The 24256-nt window shown below is 36.3% G+C and overlaps 1 protein-coding gene across 5 annotated transcripts in view; it reads left to right on the top strand.

Annotated features, from left to right (window-relative positions):
- The first annotated feature begins 7760 nt into the window (after positions 1 to 7760).
- The window catches only part of slc38a10 (solute carrier family 38 member 10), a 30687-nt gene continuing 14191 nt past the window's right edge, over positions 7761 to 24256 (top strand). For 2 of the 5 annotated variants that reach the window (XM_084135265.1, XM_084135263.1), the window contains exons 1-9: positions 7761 to 7998; positions 9085 to 9296; positions 9597 to 9714; positions 10494 to 10539; positions 10642 to 10735; positions 11307 to 11450; positions 15233 to 15357; positions 20230 to 20332; positions 22283 to 22465. In XM_084135265.1, the coding sequence (XP_083991391.1) occupies positions 9207 to 9296; positions 9597 to 9714; positions 10494 to 10539; positions 10642 to 10735; positions 11307 to 11450; positions 15233 to 15357; positions 20230 to 20332; positions 22283 to 22465 (903 nt within the window). In that variant the 5' untranslated portion in view covers positions 7761 to 7998; positions 9085 to 9206. Of the gene's footprint in view, positions 7999 to 9084; positions 9297 to 9596; positions 9715 to 10493; positions 10540 to 10641; positions 10736 to 11306; positions 11451 to 13429; positions 13687 to 15232; positions 15358 to 20229; positions 20333 to 22282; positions 22466 to 24256 lie in introns of those variants that run through there. The other 3 variants (XM_084135266.1, XM_084135264.1, XM_084135267.1) reach the window with 2 other exon arrangements.

The following is a 24256-nucleotide window of genomic DNA, read 5'->3' as shown; positions in this document are numbered from 1 at the left end:
AAGAAAGCAAAGGAGTAGACATGGAAGAGAAATATCCCCTTGAAAGTGCACACAGGCAGGGCACAAGGAGCTCACAAAGACTGCCCTTGATCAGACCAGTGTAAGAACAAAGGCGAGATTGTGGGGACAGTGAAGGCTTTCATGTGGATAGCCACTGTCTGTGTGCAGGCCTCACTCATGTGCAGGCGGACACAAAGCCCGGGCCATTCACAACACACAAGTGGCAACCAAAAAAGTACAAAAGCCCCAAAAAGTATCTGGACACTTAGGCTTCACTTGCATGAAAATACATAAAAATGTCATTGCATATTCACAAAATATCAAACCAAGTATAGCATTTATTTAAAGTCATCTCTAATTTCTAAAGTCAAATCTATTTTCGAAATGAATATTATAGATATTATAAAAAAATAATAAAATATTATATATATATATATATATATATTTATATATATATATATATATATATTTATATATATATATATATATATATATATATACATACAGACCCTTTCCAAAAAAATTTAATATCATGGAAAAGTTTATTTATATAACCAGGTTTTGGTTATTTTGGCAGTGTGGGCAGGTGCAAATCCTGCTGGAAAATGAAGGAAGCATGAAGTGCTCTGAAAATGTCCTGGTATACGGCTGCGTTGACTCTGGATTTAATAAAGCACAGTGGACCAAAGTCCTCTTTTCTGATGAGAGCAAATTTTGCATCTCATTTGGAAACCAAGGTCCCAGAGTCTGGAGGAAGAATGGAGAGGCACACAATCCAAGATGCTTGAAGTCCAGTGTGAAGTTTCCACAGTCTGTGTTGGTTTGGGGAGCCATGTTATCGGCTGGTGTTGGTCCACTGTGCTGTCCACTCGACGCAGCCGTCTACCAAGACATTTTCAGAGCACTTCATGCTTCCCTCAGCAGACAAGCTTTATGGAGATGCTGACTTCATTTTCCAGCAGGATTTGCATCTGCCCACACTGCCAAAATAACCAAAACCTGGTTCAATGACCATGGTATCACTGTGTAATTACTGTGTGATTTCATGTAATATTCTAATTTTTTGAAATCCTGTTTTCGTGGGTTTTATGAGCTGGAAGCCCAAATTATGTACAAATAAACAACTAAATACTTGAAATCGTTTAAGTTGTGGGCCCTGCATCTATAATCTATGGAAGTTTAACGTTTTGAATGGAATTATGGAAATAAATAAACTTTTCCATGATATTCTAATTTTTTGGAAAGGGTCTGTATATATATATATGCTGAGTATTGTAAGTAAAAATAGTAAAATATCATGACATAAAACATAAAAAATACATTAAAGCAATATCATGTGTAACATGTGTATGGGCATTTATCAGCACAGCAGATACTTTGTTTGAATATATACTGTAGCCTATATACCCTGTATATACTGTATGTTCATTCCACAAATGTTCTCTGTGCGATGAGGATATATAAAAGGCAGACTGTGAACTAATAACTGTTTAGATTTATGTGTGATTATGTTTACATATGCTGGCTTTCGACATGAAATAAAAAATACTGTGTTTCCAGGGCCCAACTGTGCAGTGAAGCCCTTACTTATGGCTATTTAAGAAGACATTTCCTGTTTAGAACAGGATAATGTGTTTCTCTTTGGCCCGAATCTGCGGCTCTTGCCAGCAGCTGCTCTGTGGTGATCCTCACGCATTTCTGAGCCACAGAACGAGGGAGGAGGAGGAGGAAACGGGGCAATAAAACGCGAGGGTCTGAGATTCCAGAGGACCCGGAGCAAGTGTGACACACTTTCTCTGGGTGAGTGTGTACCTGTCGGTATTTGTTTGTGTTTGAGTGCAAGTATGTGTCTGGTGAGTGTGTGTGTGTGTTCCTGAGCATGTGTTCGTGAAGGCTGAGTTAGAAGCAGATGCAGAGATAATGGATGGATGTTGATTCTACACTGTCACCACTGTATGGCCATTTAGAGCCATTAAAAATCCCCAAAGTCTCCTTGATTCCTGTTCACTTCAGCTGCTGTGCTCCTTCTGAATTGCATGTGCATTTGTGCATGTACGTGTATGTGCCTATTAGATCTGACAAAATGATCAAAAAGGAAAACCATGCTGGAAAGCGGAGAGACACTGAATATAAGAAATCCATATAGACGTTTCTGGGTTGGTCCACTGGGCTAGTGGGCTTATTTTATAAAGCGATTTTAATCATATAAAAAATGTAAAAAAGAAAAGGTTCATCCTCAAGCTGCCCCATTAGCTTGTAATAATCCTGAAGTAAGCTATGTGTGGGAGTGTGAATACACACACACACACACACACAATATATATATATATATATATATATACCTGTCTTACATACAATACTCACCATTCACAAATCTATTTTCATATATATATATATATATATATATATATATATATATATATATATGAAAATAGATTTGTGAATGGTGAGTATTGTATGTAAGATATCACGACTGGTGAGTACATAAAATATATGATGTTGTAAAAATGTATGATGTATGATAAAATATATGATGTTATGGCCGTTTATCATCAGCACAGCAGAGCAGGTACTTAGTTTGTTCTTATAAATATGATTTAAACATAGCAATATAACATATAATAACAATTCCGTTAGAAAAGGTATCCGTTGCTAATTCAAAAACGTCACGTTAGCAATGACGGTTTGGCCATTTTTGAGGCGTATAAATGTATTTAACTTAAGCACAATTGTGTGATATTGCTTTTATACAACAGTACCAATAAACATGAAGTTAATATTGAGTAACTTACTGTCCAAACACGTCTTTCAATTCGCCTTCAAGACGTCTTAAAAACAAAAACAACAGAAGAGCGATGCAGTAGTGTCGTTTCGTTGCTGGAATGATTCCGTCTTTTCGAATGAATCGGTTCAATTAATGATTCAATGAATCACCCGTAGACCTTTGCTGATTTCGGAACCGCATTCTGTACATGCAACACTTACTATTTCTGCCATAGAGTGATATGGTTTAAAGAAAATTAAAGAATATTATGCGATTCCGAATTCATCACGTCATTTGTGTCTATTTTTGAATGAATCAGCGTTTTTGAACAAATCGGCTGAATGAATGATTACAAAAACTTATTCATAAAGACAGACACCTGCTGCCACCTAAAGGCGTATCGATACCATTTATCCGCAGAAAGAGTTATGCACTTTTTGTATTTATCTTAATATTGTAGCATTGTTAAGTATTGTTTGACAAGTATTGTCAAAGTAAAATGACATAACATTACACTTTAAAGCAGTAAGAATTGCCTCCATAACTCAGTTCATTCCACCAGATCAGTTTTTGTAAAATGTAATCAAATTTTTGCTGTATTTTTAGATTTTTACTCTATTTTGCTGTCTAAAACATATTTGGCAACATGAATAATAAGATATAATGCCTGAAAAGTGGCAACAGGAACATCTCCTCAATAATAAACGACAACATGAAACAAAGCTCTCCTGTATCAGGTAGACTGTTAATTTTGTTTTGACGTCAACTTTTCAAAAGATTCTCTATAATATGCAGCACACATTCACTTCCCTGGAAGAGAGGAGCCTTATAAAGCTATACACTGTTGATGGAGAAGAGAGAGAGAGATTATGGGGTCATGGTCCATAAAAAGGGGGGTGGGGGTTATGTGGTTATTCGAAAGAGTGAAGGAAGGGTGAGGAAAGGGGGGTATTCCTGTACCCCATCTGTTCCCCTCAGTCACTATGAAGAATATACGTGGCCAGGGATGAGGTCAATCAGAGGGCAGGGGCTGGGTAGCTCACTTGCTGCATGTGAAGCCATGAAAGTCATCTAAAAGAGATTCATTAGTAATGTTAGGGGAGCAATGGCTGTACCCCACTAATTCCTCAGCAGCTGTGAGCCACGCATCTGGTCTGAGCACTGTGCCTGTGATTGGCTGTGTTTCAGTGGGAGGGGCAGAAGAGGGAGGGGCCACTGAAAAGATCTATGATCTATGCTTTTCTCTTTTAAGGCACTGAGCTGCCACTGTCTCCTCTCTTTTTACCATGAGGGTTATAATTAGTGAGAAACGGCCGACACAGATTTCTCAAAGAATTATAGAGAGGCCCGAAAGTGGCATAGAAAGATTTCCAGAGGCATGCGGTGGCCGTTGCTTGTGTAAACTGAGGCCAAATCAAAGCATTTATGGAGTAATATATTATATTTGGAATTCACTTTCATCAAGCAAGTCCTAAATGATCCGTTAGTTTTACAGAAACCTGAAACCAGCCCAATCACTCCCCACTGCCACACAGAAATGAGGTGCCTTCTTTCTCCGCACGGACCCACCTAAGACTGTATATCAAGAAATCAGTCAAGTGTCGGCATTCACACATAACCATGTCTCAAAAAAGGATTTTAATTGGAGGAGCTCGACGGGAGCCTACTCAGGGGCCCTTTCTGTGCCCGCCGCATGTAACAGGCCTGGCCATTGACTGGCCCTCCATCCCCCGTGGCTGATATACGGCGGGCTTGTATGAGGATGGCTGTGCATAACTTTGAGAGGAGAGGCTACATAGATCAGCCCATCAGCGCAACTCTTGTCACCCTCCTTTTTTATGAGTCTGAGGGTTTTTTTTTTTCTCATGTAAAGATTTATGACACGTTTTTTCTCTGCTATTTCATGGGTGTTTGAGTTAGTTAAGCCCAATTCAACATGAAGACCTGATTGAGCTGTACCAACAGACGCTACTGTAGTTGGCAGTCAGGGGGGGAGGGATGGGTCGGGTACAGAAAAAGATGGAGGAAAGAGGCAAAGGAATGTTTTAGGCCTGTAAAATAGCCACCTCTCAAGCCGAGACGCTTGCCATGTTTGGGTGGAGAGCAGTTTTTAATGGGGAAAGACAATTTGGCCCTCTTTCTGAAAGACTGACTTTCAGTGAGTGCTTCACAGGCAACCAGCGTCTGTACACATGTGGTCAGACAACTGATAAATGAACAGGACAACTAATCTGAAAGGAAAACATTCTCACTTTAATTACCCCCTATCTTTAAGCTGTGTGAAAACCGAAATTATAGCTGTCAGGCCAAGTAAATACTGAATGCACAGTTTTTCCCTTCACAATTGCCATCTTGTGTGTTTGAGTATGTGTGTGTGTGTGTGTGAGAGCTTCGCCCCAAGTCGTAATGGCAGTATCTGTAACGTAGAAAGATTTAGTCGTTCTAATGGTGTAAATGTCATTCTGACACTTTTACTGTCCACATGCACATGCCAAAGAGCTGCCTGTGCATGTGTTACTGCGGGAAAAATTCCCAGCAATGTTGCTGACCCCCACGCAGTGACGCGTCTATGTGTCTGAGGCCGTGTTCTGCTTATTTAACAAGAAATATCCATGAAACAATGAACACTGTTTTTAAGCACCAGCTAATATTCTGTGTCATCTCCCAAATGTTCTCCTTAAAATGGTCACGTCTTCCCTGATATTTTCATCAATGATGAATTCTTAAACTTTCACCCTCAATCTTGAATTTGGCATTTGGTAAAAAAAATATACACAATATATATATATATATATATATATATATATATATATATATATATATATATATATATATATGATCAATTTACCTAATTAGTCAATTAATTCAGTGTTTGTGCTTTTTGTTATTTTATTTACTTTATCACCAGGATTATGACAAATTCACTGAAAAATTGGTTCTCATTCCATCGCACACCTACAGTTGGAATGACAAGAAGCGGAATTTACTGAATTGAAATTCAACACGCATTTTGGGAAATGAAGTGGTTGTCCCAACCTAAAATTAATTTATTACATATGAATTAATTTATTAAAATATCTACCTCTATACTGTGAAAAGTGATCAGTTGACAACTTACAAATGTGAGGAAACCAGTTGCCTTAAAATTATTAAGTAAATAAACTTCATGCGTAATTGAAAAAATTAAATTATTTTAAAACAATTATATAGTAGGCTATATATAGTATATTAGTTTTCTTTTTTTTTTTAACAATTTTTTAAATGTTGCAATTTTAAACCAATTACAATTTACGGTCATTTGATTTAAAAAAAAAAAAAAAAAAAAATTTATTTTAATTGTACTGACATTAAAATTCAAATTGCAAATCTGCATCCTGTTTGCTACTTCATTCCAAATTCAGTTGAATTTGAAAAAGTTCTTAATTCAATTCTGATTGACACACAAACATATGCAGAACAAGACGTTCTAAAGGATTTTCTTCTAAACTGATTTTCTTATCTTCATCACTGAGTCTATTGTATTTAAAACACACCAACATGGATTTGAAATAGATTTGAAACTCATGATTTGATTTAGCAAATCATATTAAAACAGGTGACACTGGAGTGAACAAAAACCGACAGGGCTGTTTAGAACACTTAGTAAACCATTGATTGGTAACTACAAGCGTTGACAGATTATTGGCACAGGAACAGGTATTTGTTTCTTTTACTGAATCCGTCCTTAATTTCAACCAGGCTCCCATTATAAATAGGTCCGACCTTTGGTTGAACGGTTGATTGAGGCATACCATTCTCACTGCACAAAAAACATCTTTTGTTCCTTTTATTCACTATTATCAACATAATGGTCGTTATCTGCAGCCTTTAGCAATGCTGATGGTTAATAGAGAGGGCTTTAATAGATTTTAGGAGGACAAAGGTAGGCAATGTTTAGCTGCACATGTCAGTCTTTTTGTGTGCAGGGAGAGTTTGCATTAAAAACCTCTTTCACAAGGCTGGCTGATGTGTAATTAAATGTGATTACAGCCGCAGTCTGTGTGTGTCCTTTCTGAGGTCACTTACGCACACACACACACGCTGCAACTCTCCGTCGCCAGGTTTCATCCCCCTTCCTTGGCTTCCTGAGGAGCCTGTGACTTTGGTGGCTGATGGGAAATTTTGTGCATGCCTGAGCTCACAAAGGCTCTCTTTCAGCTGCATGCATGCTTGACCTCTTGCAGTTCATCGCCCCGCTTTGTGCTCCCGTGACCTCGCGCTGACCAGGGGTTTCCCCTGGAGGTCAGCGGTTCAATCGGGTGCCTGTGTCTAATTTCTTGCTGGCTACAGAATCTCTCTCCCCCCGCTGCCAAATCTGCCCAGCAATCTGCCCACGGTCTCCCCTTCTGCTGCTTGGGCCTAATTCCAATCTTCAGGGATTAGGTGTGGAGTGACAAGACCCTCGGGCCAATAGGCTGACTTGTCAGTTAGGTTCGAAGGCCAATGGTACACAATAGCCAGACTTTTCCTGTCTCCTACCTAAAACCAGCCCCCCTAAAACAACACACTAAAATCCCCTCCCAGGAGAGCATATGCCTAACTGGGGCACGCTGGTCCCAACCTCTCCTCCAAAAACACTAGCAACAGAAAAGAAGCCTATGTTGCCCGGAATCCGCGGAGCTCCTGTTGCAGATCAACATCCCTTGTTCCTGTTTCCCTTTCCTGCTCAAATCTCTGTCCAAATGAAACAACACCGTGTTTCGTCTGTGTAGGTGCTGTTGACAGACAGAGCCATTGATGTGATCTCTGCATGCATAAAACCTACACCGTGTGTCAAAGTAAAGCATTGCGGGACTCAAAGATATTGCAGGTGTTGGTTACTTTGAAAACAAAACGAACAAACCGTCAACTTCCAATTTCAGCAATATTTGTCAAAAGAAAGTGAACCTGACTAACCGTGACATGCTGTGACGCTGTGTAATTCCACTCCTGGCCACTGGAGGCGACAGGGCGCGCTAGTGTCTTTGAGAACGCCACACTGGCAGCACTGCGCGCGTACTTCCTGGTTACAGATTGTGGAAACAAGGTTTTTTGTGCCTATTTCGGGAAATATCTTTCTAAATATTTGTTGAAACTCCTTTAACTTTATACAGGCGGCATAAACATCACCGGACGTTTATTAATGATCGTTTTAAAACAGTTATGAACCGATGATGACATAGAAATGAATGACTGATGGGAAAAGTGTGGACGTGGTATGTAAACAAGCTTTTTTATAGCATCCTCAGTCCTGAGATGGGAAACTTTATGAACTGTCAATGTGGTTAGTTATGAGACATGTTAATTGTTGCAATATGTATAGCATATTAAATTGGCAAATTAGATATAGTATAGAACAACTAACGTTACTTGATGTGTTACTGTATAGTATTCACTCAGTGTTATACATACTGTCACATGAACTCTTAATATTAATCTGATAGACTAAAGTGTTTATTTTCTCCATTGATTCAAGATAAAAGCAAACACTGCATATTTTCTGTTTATACTCTATGCAAACATGCTGCCATTTGTGATTTTATTGTAAACTGGACCCCCACCCCCACCCCCACCCCCCCCCCCCCACCCCCCCCACCCCCCACCCCCCACCCCCCACCCCCCAAAAAAATCAACATGTTCTATGAGTTGTATAAAAGTACTCAAAGTGCTTCTGACAACACAACTGTTGCCATATGGCAAGCAAACCAAAAACACATTTGACAACTACACTTGCTGTTTGTAATCAGTGTAACAATTAGATATATGCCATTATTAATGTTTTCAAGGAATCAGGTTAGTTGAACTTGTCTGTAGACCAACAATAGAAAAATTAAAAAAATGTATTCCAGGTCATTCTGTGATGATCTGCCTTCCTTTAGCATGGAAGGCTATCTCTTATAAATTTAGCATCTTTTCTATATTTCAGAGTTTATTTGGAGGTGGTTTATTAGTATAAACTATATATATTATATAGTATATTAGTTTATTAGTATAGAATTTGTATTGATTTTATATATGTGTATATGTATATATATATATAGCCTATGCTTTGATTTGCATTGATTACTGTTTTTAAGAAACTGTTTGCATATTCTTCTTCTGTCATACAGGATAAAAATTAATTTTGAATAAATTAATAAATAAGCAATTTAATTGTTGAAAAATTATGTATAAATTGCTATTTTTTATTAACCTGTATATTCCTCTTTATATACAAAGCATAACACTATAAACAAGAAAATCTAAAATCTCTCAATTTCATTAAGGCTGAATGTTTTTTGTTTTCTTCTGTGTCTTCACAGAGCATCATAGCCAACAGTTAAAGGACATCTGTGTCAACCCACTTATCTCAATTAAACCTGAAGCCAGTGTAGAAGCACCACACACACCCGTCTGGACATTAGAGAGCTGTTCGAGAGCCAAAATGACTGCGTCAAATTCGGGTCTGATCATGAACGTTGTAAACAGCATTGTGGGTGTGAGTGTCTTGACGATGCCCTTCTGCTTCAAACAGGTAAACACTTTGTTAAAGGGGTTATGGGAAAGTGTGCTGTGCAGTTTTGTGTGCTGATAGGAGGATTCCATATGATTAGGTCTGCCAAATGCACTTACAGTGGTTTACACACAACTTTGCTGGTTAATAATCTGTAAGCTGAGAGAATCAGAAATTGATAAGCTGCAATTTTAGTTTGTCCACACTAGTTTGTATCAGTACAAGAATCAGTGTAAGCATTTGACTTTGATTTTAAACATGTAGGACATCTGTGTTCATCTATTATATGGATTTTTATTTTATTTTTTATTCTCTCTGCAGTGTGGAATTGTGTTGGGCACATTGTTGTTGTTCTTCTGTTCGTGGATGACCCATCAGTCCTGCATGTTTCTAGTCCACTCAGCCAGTAACACCAAACGCAGGACTTATGCTGGACTAGGTGAGAGTGAACAAAAGCAACAAACACACAGAGGTCGCATTCATTTTCCATCATTTACCAAATAACAATGTTTTAGAATATCCTGCATGTGGATTACTGTGGAATAATTCATTCAGTTCAGTTAAAGGGATAGTTCATCCAAAAATTCTGTCATTAATACCCTCATGTCGTTCCAAACCTGTAAGACTTTTGTTCATCTTCGGAACACAAATGAAGATCTTTTTGATGAAAAAAAAAGACCTTTCTGTCCCTCCATAAACTGTTATGCAACTAGCACTTTGATGCTTCAAAAGGTTCATGAAGAGATTGTAAAACTCTGAAGAGACTCACTTGATCGCTTTATATGATGAACAGATTGAATTTAGGCTTTTATTTAACTTAATTCACTTCTTTGCTGAAGATTAACAGATCATTATGAAACAATATCATGAAATTAAATGCATTTACAAATTTTGAGAAGGCAGCTAAAAGAAAATATCTAACTTTATCAATGCAAGTGAATCAAACATATAGGCCTTTCAATTTATATAGTTTCACAAAAGCTACACCTACAATTCATCGTTACGCAGATTGAAAGATCTCCTGCCACAGCAGTGTTTGTGATAAGTAGTGTCACATTAAAATGCTATTCAAGAGAAAGTGTACAACCTTTATTGTCAAAAAATAATAATACAAAAAATTAACTTTTACAAGACACGTTTGGAAGAAACTTCCTTTTTTGGTTTTGGTGTTGAAATTTGCCAACTCAACATTTTTTTTCTCTATCTCTCCCTTCCCAGCTTTTCATGCTTATGGAAAACCAGGCAAAGCACTTGTGGAATTGAGGTAAGATGCTTTTGTGGAGATTTAACTTTTTCAGCTTCGACCTCATGAATGAAGTAAGGTCTTATTGCTTGTATTTTCTACTTACATTCTCTCTCTTTTCAGCATGATCGGACTCATGCTGGGGACATGCATTGCTTTCTATGTCGTCATCGCAGATCTAGGGTCCAACTTCTTTGCTCAGCTGCTTGGGCTGGAGGTAAGAAATAACCGTCCTACTTTTAGGTTGTCACCTGGCTAAAATGAGTTAAACTCCTGTTGCTACTCCAACACCTTTCTTCCAAATCAATTAATTGTTGATACGCAGTTTACAGAACTGATCATTGCCCTTGTTCATAATCCTCCTGTAATGATAAATTCAAAGGCCACTATCTATAAAAAGTGCTGAGCTAATAAAAAAAGAACACTTCATAGACTTTTTATAACTCTAGAGTAGATTAGATCACAGTTTCTGTGTGAAAATGAACTTTTTATCACACCTTATCGCACCGGGTGAATTGAGAAATATTACTGGCCATGAATATATCTTACTAGTGGTCAAATGATATATCGGCTTATCAACCTTATATTGGCCTTCAGCCACCCTGCTCTCTAAGATATCACCATTGGTCATCAAAAAAATAATATCGGTCGACCACTAGTAATTACATTTTATATATATTTTTAAATATATATATATATATATATATATGTATATATATTATATAATTTTTTTCCAGTTTTGTTGCCCTGAATATTGCCAGTAACTGCTTTTCCTTTTGCTTTTTCAGGTGACACGTAGCTTCCGTATCGTGTTACTGATCTCAGTCTCGCTGTTAGTCGTACTACCCCTCAGCTTGCAGAGAAACATGATGTCATCCATCCAGTCGTTCTCAGCCATGGCGCTGATCTTCTACACACTCTTCATGTTCACGGTGAGTCGTTCCCCTTTCCACCGTTCCAAACTCCAACCCTGTAAAATGTAATATCAGATCCCATCAGCACACCCTCATACAGATGTAGGCAGTTTACTCTATATATATATATACAGTGCTATGCATAAGTTTAGACACCCATGCTAAAGTTGACTAAAAAGAGGAATAAAAAATCATCTTTTGGAAATTGAACTTAATGCCTTAATTTAAAAAATTAGGAAAAATCCAACCTTTAAGGACACCAATTTTCTTTGTGAATGAATAATGTATCGTAAATAAATAAATGTTCTTCCTTAAAATACAGGGTGCATAAGTCTGGACACCCCTGTGTTAAATTCCCATAGAGGCAGGCAGATTTTTATTTTTAAAGGCCAGTTACTTCATGGATCCAGGATACTATGCATCCTGATAAAGTTCCCTTGGCCTTTGGAATTAAAATAGCCCCACATCATCACATAGCCTTCACCATACCTAGAGATTGGCATGGAGTACTTTCCATAAGATCATCTCTCAATGCAAATCAAACTATTCAAACTATCTCAATGCAAATCAAACTACTAACTAATAGCTATTAGCTATTAGGCTAACTGAAATAAAACCATGCCAATCTCTAGGTATGGTGAAGGCTATGTGATGATGTGGGGCTATTTTAATTCCAAAGGCCAAGGGAACTTTATCAGGATGCATAGTATCCTGGATCCATGAAGTAACTGGCCTTTAAAAATAAAAATCTGCCTCTATGGGAATTTAACATAGGGGTGTCCAAACTTATGCACCCTGTATTTTAAGGAAGAACATTTATTTATTTACGATACATTATTCATTCACAAAAAAAATTGGTGTCCTTAAAGGTTGGATTTTTCCTAATTTTTTAAATTAAGGCATTAAGATGATTTTTTATTCCTCTTTTTAGTCAACTTTAGCATGGGTGTCTAAACTTATGCATAGCACTGTGTATATATATATATATATATATATATATATATATGGCATTGATAAGAGGAAGTAAAGGAGTAATTTTATCTTTTAGCGTTTTGAATATTTAATTAAATGATATAAAATGTTTTGTAAAATGTAAGCACTTCAAATTACAGCTGCTCATTGTGGTTGTTTTAAGGACATGTTTTTGAAAGTCACTTCAATGATATAAGTATGTGTGAAATTCATTTATAGCTTTTTTTAAATTAAATTGGCCAATTTCTGTTTCTTTTGAGAAGTTTAATGTGGCGATTGGTTGGTTTTTGTGAATACAATGTGAGTATGCATCACCATGGCAGCAGGACTTCAATGTCAGTGGATTTTTTGAAAGCTTAAAAGTGAAGCGTAAGCTCTTAAACAACTAAAGAGAGCTGTCACAGAACATTATAAAACTCTATTAGGAGATGTTGAATGCGGTGGAGAACAGTTTTTAAATCAAATTCAATGAACATTTAATGTAAAAAGTTTTCGAGTTATGTACAGTGAATAATTGCTGAGGTCATATTGAAATTCTGTAATTTAACCTGTACATGTACGTTTTAGAATTTTGAGAAATGTAAAACAAATTAGCAAATTAATAAGACAGATATTTAAGATTCTGCATTCTAGGTCAGTAATTAAATGTAATATTGATGATAAATGATTTTATTGCTCATAAATGTGATATTGATCAACCTCTTTGTAAAGAAGGTCAGGTGTTCTTCCATTGAAGCAAAAAATGTTCAGGTTTTACGCAAGATTTCACTTGAATTGTGTTGATAATATAATTATAAATTATGATATAAAATATAAAAAGGCATTTTTCTCACAACATAGAAGCACTAATGGTTACTAAAGGTCCTGATATCGAAATTTTTGACCCAACTTTATGTAATCTGAATATTTTATAACATTGACATTGCAAACATGGATGTTCCTGGAGTTTTTTGTCTATTGCATCACAGTGTAATCACCTTAACAGTTTATATACCTTTTATCCAGCTCCACGGTGTGTTTTTTTTCCCCCCCAGCCCAATTTATTAGTCTAGCATTTAACCATCTATATGTCTTCCCTCTGCCCCCATCTCAACCTCTGCCCCGCCCCCATTCCTGATGCTGACTTCCGACTGACCATCTGATGTACCGGCCTATAGATAGTGTTGTCGTCTCTGCGTTACGGAATAATCAGTGGCTCCTGGGTGGAGCAAGTACATCTGTGGCGCTTCAAGGGTGTCATACAGTGTCTGCCAATTATCGCCACCACCTTCTGCTGCCACCCGTAAGTAATCTGCCCCGGAGAACGGACCACTCCACTGCCATGGATTCAGCTACATTACCCAAAATCCCCTTCCTCCTCTGTCCACCTTCATCCAATCCAAAACTCTGTTTGTCGGCGCTGTCTGGTTTCGGGTATTTTTGTGTGTGTCTTTGTGTGTGTGTGTGTGAGGTTAGTGCGTTCGTGGCAGAATTCATATGAATCGTGGGTCGTCAGAGTTGTCTTGACTCTTTGGTAATACCCAGAGTCCCCTGATATATTTCCCGCTAGAATTATACACTATGACTGGGTAAGCAGATCTGATAGGGTTGGGATTGGTGGTGATTCTGACGGTTACACGGGCTGGCGCTCTTGATTTTGAAAGTTGCTGTGAATGTTTTCTGCAAACGTGTGCAGCAGTCAGATTTTATCCTTCAAGATTGTTCTGCATGAAACTAGAAAGTTTTCCTGTTCTTTAGAGATGAACTCGTATTGAAAATCATGTGTGGAAGTTGATCAGTACAATTTGTTTCCCCTTTAGTTGGCAAATTCATTGATTTGTTTCTCTCCTTAAAGAATAGCTAACTCAAAAATGAAAATTCTGTAATGATTTACTCATGACAGAACTATTGTTCTAAACCTGATTACTTTCTTTCTTCCATGAAACACAAAAGAAAAAAGTCTATGCTGTTTTGATGTTTTCAAGCTTCTAAAAGGATGCAAAAACCATAAAAGTGGTCCATACAACTAATGCGCTGTTCTGAACCCATGTGATAGCTTTGTGTGAGAAGCAGTCTGAAGTCAGTTTGTGGTCAGTAAGATATTTTTTTAAAAGAAATTAATACTTTTATTCAGCAAGGATGCATTAAATTGACCAAAAGTGACAACAAAGTCCTTTTTAAAAATTATTTTTCAAATAAATGTTATTGTGAATAAAAATGTATCACGGTTTCCACAAAAATACAAAGTGGTACAACAGTTTTCATCCTTGATAATAATATGAAATGTTACCTGAGAGCTAAATCAGCATATTAGAATGAACAGAGTAATTGCTGCTAAAAATTCAGCTTTTCCATCACAGGAATAATTTACATTTTAAACTATATTAAAATAGAAAACAAATTCCAATACTATTTCACAATATGGCTGCTTTTACTGTATTTTTTATCAAATAAATATAGCTTTGTTGAGCATCAGAGACTTTTTGAGTAGTGTAGTTTTAGAAGACTTGAAAAATAGTTATCAATCACTTTTTTGTGTTTTTTTTAAGCTTTAAAATTAAATTGCCAAATTGCATTTAAAAGAGCGACTAGTCCATAATTTCTCATTTTGTGTTCCAAAATAACATCATACTGGCTTGGAACGACATGAGGGTGAGTAAAAGTTGACAGAATTTTAATTTTAGGGTGAAGTCTTTAAATCTCTTTAAACAGATTACAGTGTCTCCATGCACTCTTCGTAGTCAGTCTAAGGGTTTAATCACAGCATCATCACTGCCCTCCTCGTCTTTCTCCCCCCTCCCTTCTTTCTGGGATGTTCTGTAACCCTCCTGCTCTCCCCTCCACCACAGATGGTGCTCTCCTCCTTCAAACACGGCCTCCTCACTGGCCAGTGGCTGAACAAGGTCATTTACGTTCGGTGGGACGGCGTCTTTCGCTGCATCCCTATCTGTGGCATGGCATTTGCCTGTCAGTCGTAAGTACTCCCCAATCCTCGCACTGCCTCTTCCCTCCTTTCTGTCGCCAGTTAGGCTTAATTTAAGGCTCCATTTTAATGGTGCAAAAGAACATTCAAGAGCCGATGCATTAACACAAGTGTGTTTGCTTTGAGAAAATGGACCTTTGAAGCTGCTTATTAGCTTGTCATTACTATATTCTGCATCAAATATCTCTGAGAAATCTAATCTGCGTGGAATGCCTAACTTGTTGCCTTGTGCGTACTGTTTTTACCCTATTCTTAACACTAACTCTGTTCCTTAAAGGCATAGTTGACTCAAAAATGAAAAATCTGTCATGATTTACTCGCCATCATGTCGTTCCAAATCTGTATGACATTCTTTCTTTCATGGAGGAATAGACCAACATTTAAGTTTTTATTCACTGTTTGTCTTGCTTCCGCTGTAGCTTTTAAATCTTTCGCACATGTGCATAATGAAAACTTAAAAAAAAGGAAAGAAAGTCATACAGGTTTGGAACAACGAGTGAGTGAATAATGGCAGAATGCGTTTCAGTTGTGAGTAAACTATTCCTTTCCACGAAAGGCCTCTTTCCCTTTTTAAAATGTTTGAATAGCTTCGCTTTTCTTTGCAATAAAAGATTGACCCACAAGGCCGTCTTGATTTATTCTGTCAGTGGACATCTTGTCAGATCCGCATAGTTGAACTACAAGTGCATTTTGATAGAAGCATAAATGATGAGTTTTTGCAGCTTTTCATAGTTCTTCCATAAGGAGATCACCGTGACCGGATCGTCCCCTGATGAATTCAACCACTTTGCACTGACATAGTCTTTGTCTGTATTATGTTGAAACTCTGATATGTTGTGGGAGCACCATTAACTAATGTCGAGATCATAGTTAACATTGTTACAGCTCTTTGATACTGCTGGGAGACATTTGTCCAGTGTTTATTCACATCGATAAGAATTCACATTCTTTTTCTCTGCCTTGAACTAATTTCATGTCTCTATTCTTTCCTTTCCGCTAGCTCAAATATACTAACCATGAAGGGGGGGTTGGTAATCTCAGTGTTTACCTGATCAGGTATTCTCAAGCTTGGGCAGGGAGCGTCATTTACACACTCCTTTCTGTTTCTAATGTTTCACAACATTAACGCCATTCACCACACCATGTCCATTCATCTTCCACTCCCAGTTCCTTCTGCTCCTTTTTTCTCTTTTTTATTGTACAGATCATTCTTACTGTAGTTTTTCTATATCCACATTATATAAAATATCTACAATACACATATGGTTATCGTAGTTTTGACCTGTCTAATATTGTCTGTCAAATGGATGTTTTTTTAAACAATTAAACTATCAACATCCAGGGATGTTTTAAAAAAAAACTACATTAATGTAATAATATATATATATAACATATAGGCCTATACATATAAGGTTCCTTCTGTTATCTTTAACATTGTGCATGTTTGTGTGTGTCTTGGTTTTTATGTGTTTGGAAGTGAATAGAATTGAGGTGTCTAAGTGTGCGGATGCCAGCACAAATGTGTGTGTGTGTTTGAGAGTGAGGGTGTTGGGGTGGAGGAGGTGTCAGTGTTGGATTCTGGTGTGGATGAGGTAATGTGGTTCTTGAGGCTGACTGTAACTCTCCTTTACACACACACACACACACACACACACACTTTCTCTGAAGGGTGATGAGTGATATTTGGCTGTGACTTCTTGGCCAGCATTGACATACAATGCCACTTACACCCGATCATTAGAAGAGCGAGACGATGCTACATGACCCCTGATCAGACCACAAACAGTTCCTGTCATCGCCTACAGTTATCCATCCATTTACATTTATTACTTTAGTACATTTAGTACAAGCTCTGTTTGATGCCAAATTGATTCATTAGAGAAAAGTTGACTTGCTTGCTCTTTTGACTTGGAGAACAGAAACTGTTTATTAAAGAGCAGCATTCTGGGTCCACTGGTGCCCTTATACGGCTCCTGCTTAATGTGTAAATACCTCTGTAATGTGTAAACACCATAATAGTGTTATTCCTATCGTAAAATTGTCATGTCAGCTTATACAGCATCAAGTCACAGATTCACAGCTTTAGGTGTTATGACGGAGTCATTTTAGTAGTATTACAAAATAATTACTGTGTCAACACTTGGTAGAGGTGTAGAGAAATTGCAGTGGGACTGTAGCATCACCGATCTTCCCCCTTTATGCACACTGAAATTTCATCAGGAATGGCTTTTCTGGGGTCTTTTTCAATTTGAACTATATTGGCAACATGAAAGATATTGTGAAAAAGCATTTGGAAGGACTTGAAAGATAAACTTACACTGAAGGAAATGATGTGACCCTGGATCACAAAACCAGTCACAAGTCGCATGGGTATATTTGTGGCAATAGCCAACAATACATTGTATGGGTCAAAAATATCGATTTTTCTTTTATGCCAAAAATCATTAGGATATTAAGTAAAGATCATGTTCAATGAAGATATTTTGTAAATTTCCTACCGTAAATATATAAAACATTTATTTTTGTGAGTGGATGCAGCAAAATCGCGAACATAAATGAAAAACTTTAAACTTTTTTTTTTTTTTTTTTTTTTTTTTTTTGCACCCTCAGATTCCAGATTTTCAAATAGTTGTATCTCGGCCAAATATTGTCATATAGATACCAATGGAAATCTTATTTATTCAGCTTTCAGGTGATGCATAAATCTCAATTTCATAAAATTGACCCATGTGACTGGTTTTGTGGTGCAGGGTCACATATTTGCATTTCCTGAAGGAAAAAAACAGGGCTTGCAAATTTTTTTAAATGAAGTCAGATTTTAGATTTGGGCTCTGGGTAAATTACGCATCACGTGTTGCACATCTCGTTGCCATGTGACTCAATATGTGACTGGTTTGTAGTATATGAGAATCAACCATTGGCTTCTAAATGGTGTCAGTTAATAAGTATTTCCTAGGAGAAACAAAGGTAGCATTTACTGGCCTTAAAATACAAATCCTCAATTATGCCTCATTCAGATCACATTTTTTGTATTTCTGAGACATCTGTTGACATTTATACAATACAGTATGCAAATTTTAAAAAGACAAGACAACATCTATTCATTTTCAAAAGTTTGGGGTTGGTAAGATTTTAAATGTTTTTGAAATAATTCTCTTATGCTCACCAAGCCTGCATTTATTTGATCAAAATTGCAATACATAATTAAAAACTGTTTTCTATTTTAATATATTTTAAAATGTAATTATTATTGTGATGGCAAAGATGAATTATCTTAGTCTTCAGTGTCACATGATCCTTAAGAAATCATTGTAATATGCTGATTTAGTGCTGGAGAAACATGTTGAAACAGTTGTGCTGCTTAATATTTTAGGTTAAAATATTCTCTGATGCATAGAAAGTAAAACAAAAACAGCATTTATTTGAAATAGAAATCTTTTATAACATTTATAAATGTCTTTACTGTCACTTTTGATCAATTTAATGCATCCTTGTTGAATAAAAGTATTAATTTCTCCTATCAAAAAAAAACTTGAATGGTAGGCCAAGTCAATGGGAGATTTTCACATTTCAAATGGACTTTGAATGGAAAATGAATGTTTGAGCAATATCATAACAGTGCTGTGTTGCAAATACTGTAATGAACACGTGAAAAAAAAAACACACACATAAAATGTGTAAGTCTACATAGATGTCTCTCTCTCCTCCTCCTCTGGTTTTTATTGGAAGTGGGTTCCTGCTATGAGACAGACTGGTCTTTGGTGTGAGATCAGGCGTTGGCTTAAAAAGCCCAGAACGTGGTACTGTATATCCCAATAAAAGCAGGAATGGGCTCCGACTGTGTCTACAAGAGCTGTGAGTGGGCTGAGAGCAAGAGAGCCCGAACAAAAGCCCATACTGCCAGGAAATTTTATAACATGCTAAAGTCTGACTAGCACTTGTCGATAATATATAGCCGTTGTAAATTCCCCATTTAATGTTTTGCTGGCATCTGGTTTTATTAGTTGTCCTGATGACAGACATAGATTTTTTTCCCTGCTCTTTTTGTAGCTGTTTTTTGTTTCTCTGTGATACTGAACCCTTTATCAGTGCTCGTTTCATCCAATTCGGCTCTCCCTCCTTCCCACCCTCCCTCCATTTTGTCTTTTGTATGTCTGAAATGAGTGATGGCCTTTCTATATTAAATTCCTGCTTCTCTTGCTCTCTTGCATGTTTATGTCTCTAGAGCTCAAATGCACAGTTCAGTATGTCCTTATGCTAAACAATGATGATTATACTGTGACTGGTCAGTTTGAGTTAACCCATAAATAAGCATTTGTGTGATTTCACATAATGTTATATTTTGTCATAACGTTACTATAAATCTGACATTGCAAAAATTGTGCATCTGTTATAATAATGTGTCCTTTAGTTTTGTGTTTTTTTTTGTTTTTTTTTTAAAGGAATGCTTTGGGTTTGATGCAAGAATTTATCAGTGACGTGCTGTCGCTTACCACATGGTGTCCCTCAGTTTGTAAAAAAAAGTCAGTCCATATTAAACTGGTAGACCCTGTAACATTGACATATGTGCAAAGACAGAATTGGGCTTTAAAAAATAAAATAAAAAATTCACCCACAATAATTACATCAGTTATGCACAACCATAACCACCTAGAACACTGTTAAATAATGATTTAGATGCTTTACAGTTCAAATAACGGACATTTGGGAAAGAGCTAATATAAACGTTATGAAAAAATATGATTTCCAACTGATTTTTTGTCTGTGGTAATCAACAGCATGTCATAGTCTTAACTTGTATTGACCCACTTCAACGTATGCATCTTGAGCCTGATGTATATAAAAAAGTTTTTTCTTCCATAGGCAAGTATTACCCACTTATGACAGCCTGGATGAGCCCTCGGTGAAGAGAATGAGCACAATATTCACCTCTTCCCTCAATGTGGTCACCACCTTCTACATCACAGTAAGTGTGTGAGACACTTCATCAACTGATAACTGATAATCTGCAGCTTGTTGAGGCCATTTCATAAATAATATTAGGAATCAATCAAACATCATACACATCGGATAGTCGTGTCATATGTTTTTCAGTCATTTGAAAGGATATCGATTAGTAACAACTTTTATTCAGTAAGGATGCATTAAATTGATCAAAAGTGACAGTAAAGACATTTATAATGTTACAGAAGATTTCTTTTTAAACAAATACTGTTCTTTGGAACTTTCTATTCATTAAATCCTGACAAAATATATCATGTTTTCCACAAAAATATTAAGCAGCACAACTGTTTCTACATTGATAATAATATGAAATGTTCCTTAAGCAGCAAATCAGCATATTAGAATGATTTCCTTAGGATCATGAGACTTAAAATATATTAAAATAGAACATTTTTAATATTTCACTATATTACTGTTTTACTGTGTTTTTGATCAAATAAATGCAGCTTTCTTTTAACAGATTTCTTTCAAAAACATATAATCTAACTGAACCCAAACATTTGAACAGTAGTGTATAACATGCATTTTTGTTTATACAAAATGTAGCAATTGTATAACACTTGCTCTGTTGCTGCTCTGTCCTTATTGGCTTCTGGGAACCTGTGCCCTCAGACACGGGAAAGAAATGAGGATTCAAGAATGGTAGAGTTGCTGTCGTCTCACGTTCTTGCTTTTAGATCCATATCCGTCCCCTACAGGTGATTGCCCTTCCCCTTTTGTGGGTTTTGGGTTCACGCTGATACCCTGGAAAATCCTTCCAATTCCCATTTGGAGCTTAGAAGAAGAGAAAGAACTCAGACGATGGGGTCAGACCCACTGGCACGTTCCTCTGTATAACCCACATACACTGACACGCTCCATCAACATCAAATGCCTTGTCTCTTTTATTCCTTCATAAATATTTTCAGGGACACTTTGTGTGGAATGTGTTTTAAGACATCGTCAGAATGTTTCTGGTCCCCATTCTCTTCTCTGAAAGCTAAAGTATAAACGTTACCTTGAGAGATAATATTGCTCGTGACTTTTTTTTTTTTTTTTAACTGTGTTCTTTGTATTCTGCTTTTATATTTCATCATCTTTTTGCTTTTTTCTCTTTGAACAAAAGCTGAATTGATTCAGGGGAGGGTTTGTAGAATAGAATAGAATAGAGAGGGAGTTTTGTGGCAGGCTCAAGGACTTCTGCCTGGTGTTGCTACTTAAGGGAACCTTTTCCTCTGCGGATAGATCAAGGCCAGCAAGGTCGGGAAAGGAGGGAACGCACTGCTTTGTTTCTCTGTAGAGAGGGCCTTCAGGGGGCCGATAGGCTTTAAAGACCTTTGAAAAGCAGCTCGCTATTTTTCATCGCATAAAAACAATATCATTGCACAGTCAGGAGGGGTTGTGAGGTCATCAAAGAGACATGGATCTCTGTTAGGCCGCTTCTGTATAATGCCATAAGAAGTTTTAGTCCTGATCATTTCAAGCAGGATCAAGTGACCCCATATGAAATTTTACACTTCACATATACTGAAGTGGAAAGTCAATGTAACAGAATTCTTCTCCTTGCTTGCCTCCAAACAAACATTACTTCAGTATCGAGTATCCATCTTTTTAAATTGAAAAACTGCAGTGAAACTAGGACTGTGCCAAAATGATCATTAATATATCACAAAATAATCACACATGATGCACAAAAGTACATTAGCAAAACTGTTTTTAGATTTTTTTTTATATAAAATAATATGACTTTCTCAGCCTCTCCAATCAAATCCTGATGAGTCCTACACTACATTAATTTTTGCCTAATTTTTAGTTTGAATTGAAAATGGATCACTACTGAATGCTGTTTCATATTTTTTGTTCTGTCTGTTATGCAGATTTGTCTTTCGTAAGTCTCAGATGATTAACTGTACTTCGTACCGTGTTCCTCCAGGTGGGGTTCTTCGGCTATGTGAGCTTCACGGATAACATTGCTGGGAACGTACTGATGAACTTTCCATCTAACCTGGTGACGGAGATGATCCGTGTGGGCTTTATGATGTCTGTGGCTGTGGGCTTCCCCATGATGATCCTGCCCTGCAGACAGGCCATCAACACAATGCTATTCGAGCAGCAGGTAACAGTCTTACAAAGACAGGTTTTTTTTTACTTTTTGATGCCATGGACCCCCTAAATATTATGTTTCCCTTGTGACTGACCACTTTCCTAAAACATAAAGACAGCAATTTACTTTCATGAATAAAAAAAACATTTATACTGTAAAATATAACGTGTTGTATAATGTAATATTATATATACATTTATAATATTATATGGAAAATATGTATTTTCTATTTTGTAAAATTTGGTTTATTATTTCAATTAATTACTTTTATTTATTTATTTATTTATTATTTAATTTAGTTATAAATCATTTTTACACAATGTTTCTCACTAAACTTGCAGATTTTACTTTAGTTTTATTAGTTTTACTAAAAATATAAAACCTGTCATGTTAATTTTAGTAATTTTGTTTCATCATTTTTATATATATATCATTATTTTTATTATTTTTTTAATTTTTTTATTGCTATTTGTGTTTAATTTTTTTTTTTTTTAGTTGTAGTTTAGTTTTTATTTATTTATCATTTTAGTGCTTCTACTTCAATTTATTGCCAAGGCAACATTTATCATTTTCGTTTAGTTTAAGTTTTTCAACTAATATTTATATTTTATTTTATTTAAGCTTAATTTCATTTAACTGAAATAATTTTTGTTAGTTTTAGTTTTAGTTGACGATAATAACCCTGCCCAGACCTAGGGTTGGGAATTGAAATCGATTCCAATTCTGGAATCGGATACTTATTATGAAATTAATATTTCAATTCCTCTCATTGATTCCTTTGTGTGCATTTTAACATGACTTTATACCATTCAAGGCCAAGAATACCTGCATGCTTTTTTTCTGTGCTGCACACTTATCCAAAGTGCGCACACACAAAAAGTGAGTTCTCTACCGCATCTTTTTGCACTTGAACGGACAAATACACTCAAAATATAGCAAAATATCGCCGTGAACGTAACCTGTTGACGAAGAAAATGCATAACAGTATAGATCCATACAGCTCTTAAAGTGACAGAAGCCTAATATTCCTGCTGTTAATCAAACAACTAAAGACAACAAGAAAATTCACTTGCTATTCTTGACAATAACTTTTTAAACTATATTTGTTATGTATATTTTATTTATAAAATGCAATGTTATTTTACATTTGATTTCATAGTTTCTGTAAATGAACATCTTAAAACACTGTTTTCAATCGTATCTTTGTTCAGTTGTATTTATTTGTGCTATTGCTAATTTGTTTATTTGTTTACTTGTTTTTAATAATGCTTGGAATTTATTTTAGTTAGGCTAGTTTTTTATGCTATGCTATTGTGTTGTTGTTGTAAGTGTTCTTTAGCCTATTGATTTTTATTCATGGTATTCAGCTACAATAAAATGTTGTGCAGTAAGACTTTTTTACCTTATTGGAATCTAAATGAATCGGAATCGATAAAGAATCAGAATCGATAAGTGGAATTGGAATCGTTAAAATTCAAATGATACCCAACCCTACCCAGACCCCAGTTTGATGACCCCTTTTCTAACCCCAGCACTTCATTGTTTGCTTGCTTTCAGTTTTGATTTCTGTTTTTATTGCATTTGTCATTTACTTTTGTGAAACCGAACAGTGCAAATTTGTTTTGACCTATTTTGAAGGAGAATTCAGAAAGAACTGTTAAAAGTGATGTGTATTGTGACTGGTTTGACGTATCAACAAAGACATCCCATTTTATCCACACCAAATTAACCCTCAGTATGTATCCCCTTTTTTTAAAATGCCAAAATTCTTGGCCCACATTTAAAATCCTTTACCTTGCACCG

The sequence above is a fragment of the Abramis brama genome (assembly GCF_963993115.1).
Source record: "Abramis brama genome assembly, chromosome: 14".
Taxonomy (NCBI): Eukaryota; Metazoa; Chordata; class Actinopteri; order Cypriniformes; family Leuciscidae; genus Abramis; species Abramis brama.
The sequence above is the reverse complement of the archived record's forward strand: the minus strand, read 5'-3'. Positions and strand labels throughout refer to the sequence as shown.